We start from the raw sequence: 3,081 nt of genomic DNA, 5'->3' as shown, positions 1-3,081 counted from the left end.
TATTTATGCGCTGGTGAGATGGCTCAGTGGGTAAGAGCACCCGACTGCTCTTCCGAAGGTCCAGAGTTCAACTCCCAGCAACCACATGGTGGCTCACAACCATCCGTAACGAGACCTGGCGCCCTCTTCTGGACTGTCTGAAGACAGCTACAGTGTACTTACATATAATAAATAAATAAATTAAAAAAAAAGATTTATTTATTTTATGTATGTGAGTACACTGTCAATGTCATCAGACATACCAGAAGAGGGAATCTAATCCCATTATAGATGGCTGTGAACCATCATATGGTTGCTGGGAATTGAATTTAGGACCTCCAGAAGAGCAGTCGGTACCCTTAACCTCTGAGCCATCTCTCCAGCCCTTATCTCTGAATGTTTTAAAGGAACTATTTTTAACCTGTCATGATGATGCCCTAGAATTTGAGAGGTGAAGGAAAAGATCACAGGTTCAAGATCATCTTGACTATATAGTGAGTTTGAGGCCAGCCTTAGCTACTTGAAAATCTGTCTTAGAGAGTGGTAGGAGGGAGGAAGGAGGGATGGAAGGATGGAGGACACTAGAAAGGTAGTTAAGCTGCACTTGCATAGGACCCAGACTCAGTTCTAAGGACACATGTGGTAGTTCGCACTGTCTGTCTTAGTTACTTTTGTATTTCTGTGTTAAGATACCATGACCAAGGCAACTTATAAAAAGAAAACACTTAATGGAGGGGGGGGGTCTGGTTCAAAGGGTAGTAAGGTCCATGACGATAATGGGGAGAGCCTGGCAGCAGGCAGGCAGGCAGGCAGGCAGGCAGGCAGGCAGGCAGGCAGGCAGGCATGATACTGGAGCAGTAGCTGAGAGTGTACAACTGATCTATAAGCATTAGGCAGAGAAAAAGTCTGATGTGGGCTTTTGAAATCTCAAAGCCTACCACTGGTGCCACACCTCCTCCAACAAGGCCACACCTCCTCCAACAAGGCCACACCTCCTAATCCTTCCCAAACAACAAATCTACCAACTAAGGACCAAGTATTCAAATATATGAACCTAAGGGGCCATTTTCATTTAAATCACACTGTCTGTAACTCCAGTTCTAAGAAGTCCAGTGCTCTGTTCCCTCCTACAAGGGTAGCACACACACACATACACAGACACACACAGACACACACAGACACACACACACACGTATGTAATATACAGGCAAGACCCTCACACATAAATAATTTTTAAAAGACTGCTCTTCCAGAGGATAAAATTTTTGTTTCAGTACCCACATCAGTCAACTCATAGCTGCCTGTAACTCCAGTTCCAGGTGGTGCAACACCCTCTTCTAAACGCCACAGTTACCTGTACACATGTGGTACAAATACACATACAAATAAAAATATAAATAAATCTTAAGAAGAAAGATGTCTCGGTGGGTAAGAGCACTTACCACCAAGCCTGATGAGCTGAGTTTGCTCCCTAGGCCACACAGTAGAATGAGGGAATCAGTTCTCTCAAATTCTCTCAGTCCTCTGACAGTCCCTTGTGTGTCATGGCACAAGCACGCATGCCTTCACACACACAAACAACAAGTAAGGGTAAAAAAATGGCTTCCTTCCTGCCTTTGAAATGTTCCTTTTAGTACTCATTTGGCTTCTGGTGTTTTGTGACATTAGGGTCAGTACAGACATGTCTTCATGTGGCCAGATTTAGAATTATTTGCCCTGGTGACTTTTATTCTTGGAAAGCCCCTCCCCCAAGACTCTCAAAGCATTTGGGCAGCTTTTCTTCTCTTAATTCAGGGTTTACTCATTCCATTTAAGCCTTTAACCCATCTGTAACCATTTTCAACATGAAGAGCAAGTAAAGCCAGGTAAATCGATAGCTGTTTGGCCAGTGCCCATTTACTGATCTTTGGGGATTTCAAATGACATTTATAAGATATATTAACTCTCCGGTGTATTTAGCCTCTAAAAAAAAAAAAAAAAGACAAGTTTTCCTGTAGCCCAGGCTGACCTTGAACTCCTGATTCTCCTGTTCCATCTCTTGAATGCTGGGGTGTCCTGCATGCCAAGCAAGCCCTGTCTCAAAGAGCTACACCCCAGCCTCCACCTTGAAGTAGTTTTGTGTTTTGGGTTTATATCTGACAAGATCCATTCATTAGTCAAATTACTTCTCCGGGCCTCAGTTCCCTCCTACCTAAGATAGAGATTCATTCCACCTTGAAGAAAATTCATGAATGGATAGCTCTTTTTTTTTTTTTTTTTTAGTGGGAGGGGTGGTCCTTTGATCTTATGTGAGAAGGTAGCATTTGAGCTGAAATCTGATTGACAAGGGAGGTCTACCTGGCAGAGTACTCCACCCACCACTCTAAGGCAAAAGTGCGGAGGTAGGGGTTGGTAAGAAGCCCTGTGTGTTCATACAGGGAGAGTGTGGTACTTCGGGAGGTGGGGGTGGGGCGTGCAGGGGAGAGGTAAAGGATCTGCTCACGTGAGTGCCTGGTCACCATAAGGAGCCTGGAGGGAGGGTGGGACCACTGACCATGCCGCTGTCTCCACAGTCCATGGAGTCTCAGGTGGAGGAGTGGTGCCGAGAGGTGGGCGAGCTTCAAGCGCAGACGGCAGCGCTTCCGCTGGAGCAGGCGAGCAAGGAGTTGGTGGGGGAGCGGCAGAGTGCAGTGGGCGAGCGCCTGGTGCGCCTGCTGGAGCCTTTGCAGGAGCGACGCCGCTTGTTGCTGGCATCCAAGGAGCTGCATCAGGTGGCGCACGACCTAGACGATGAACTGGTGAGGCGGGGCATAGGGGCCTGGGACCCGGACTCGAGGATGGGGCGGGACCTAAGGCCGGGAATTGATGTCTGAGTCTCTTAAATTGATTGATGACTGTGGTCCGGGCTGCGCCAGGGTGAGAGTCAGATGGGTTCTTTGGTCCTTCGCCCCTCCACATTCCTTTACTCTAGCCACGCATCCATTTATCCATTTCTCATTTGCTCATACAATCCTTTTTCTTCTTTTCTCTTCTTCTTCTTCTTCTTCTTCTTCTTCTTCTTCTTCTTCTTCTTCTTCTTCTTCTTCTTCTTCTTCTTCTTCTTCTTCTTCTCCTTCTCCTTCT

The 3,081-nt window shown here is 46.5% G+C and overlaps 1 protein-coding gene across 2 annotated transcripts in view; it reads left to right on the top strand.

Annotated features, from left to right (window-relative positions):
- Positions 1-3,081, top strand: part of Sptbn4 (spectrin beta, non-erythrocytic 4) — a 92,745-nt gene that overhangs the window by 70,611 nt on the left and 19,053 nt on the right. For both annotated transcript variants that reach the window (XM_029479955.1, XM_021166019.2), the window contains one exon: positions 2,532-2,756. In XM_029479955.1, the coding sequence (XP_029335815.1) occupies positions 2,532-2,756 (225 nt within the window). The remainder of the gene's footprint in view (positions 1-2,531; positions 2,757-3,081) is intronic.

The sequence above is a fragment of the Mus caroli genome, chromosome 7 (genome assembly GCF_900094665.2).
Source record: "Mus caroli chromosome 7, CAROLI_EIJ_v1.1, whole genome shotgun sequence".
Taxonomy (NCBI): Eukaryota; Metazoa; Chordata; class Mammalia; order Rodentia; family Muridae; genus Mus; species Mus caroli.
This window is presented reverse-complemented; position numbering and strand designations above follow the sequence as displayed.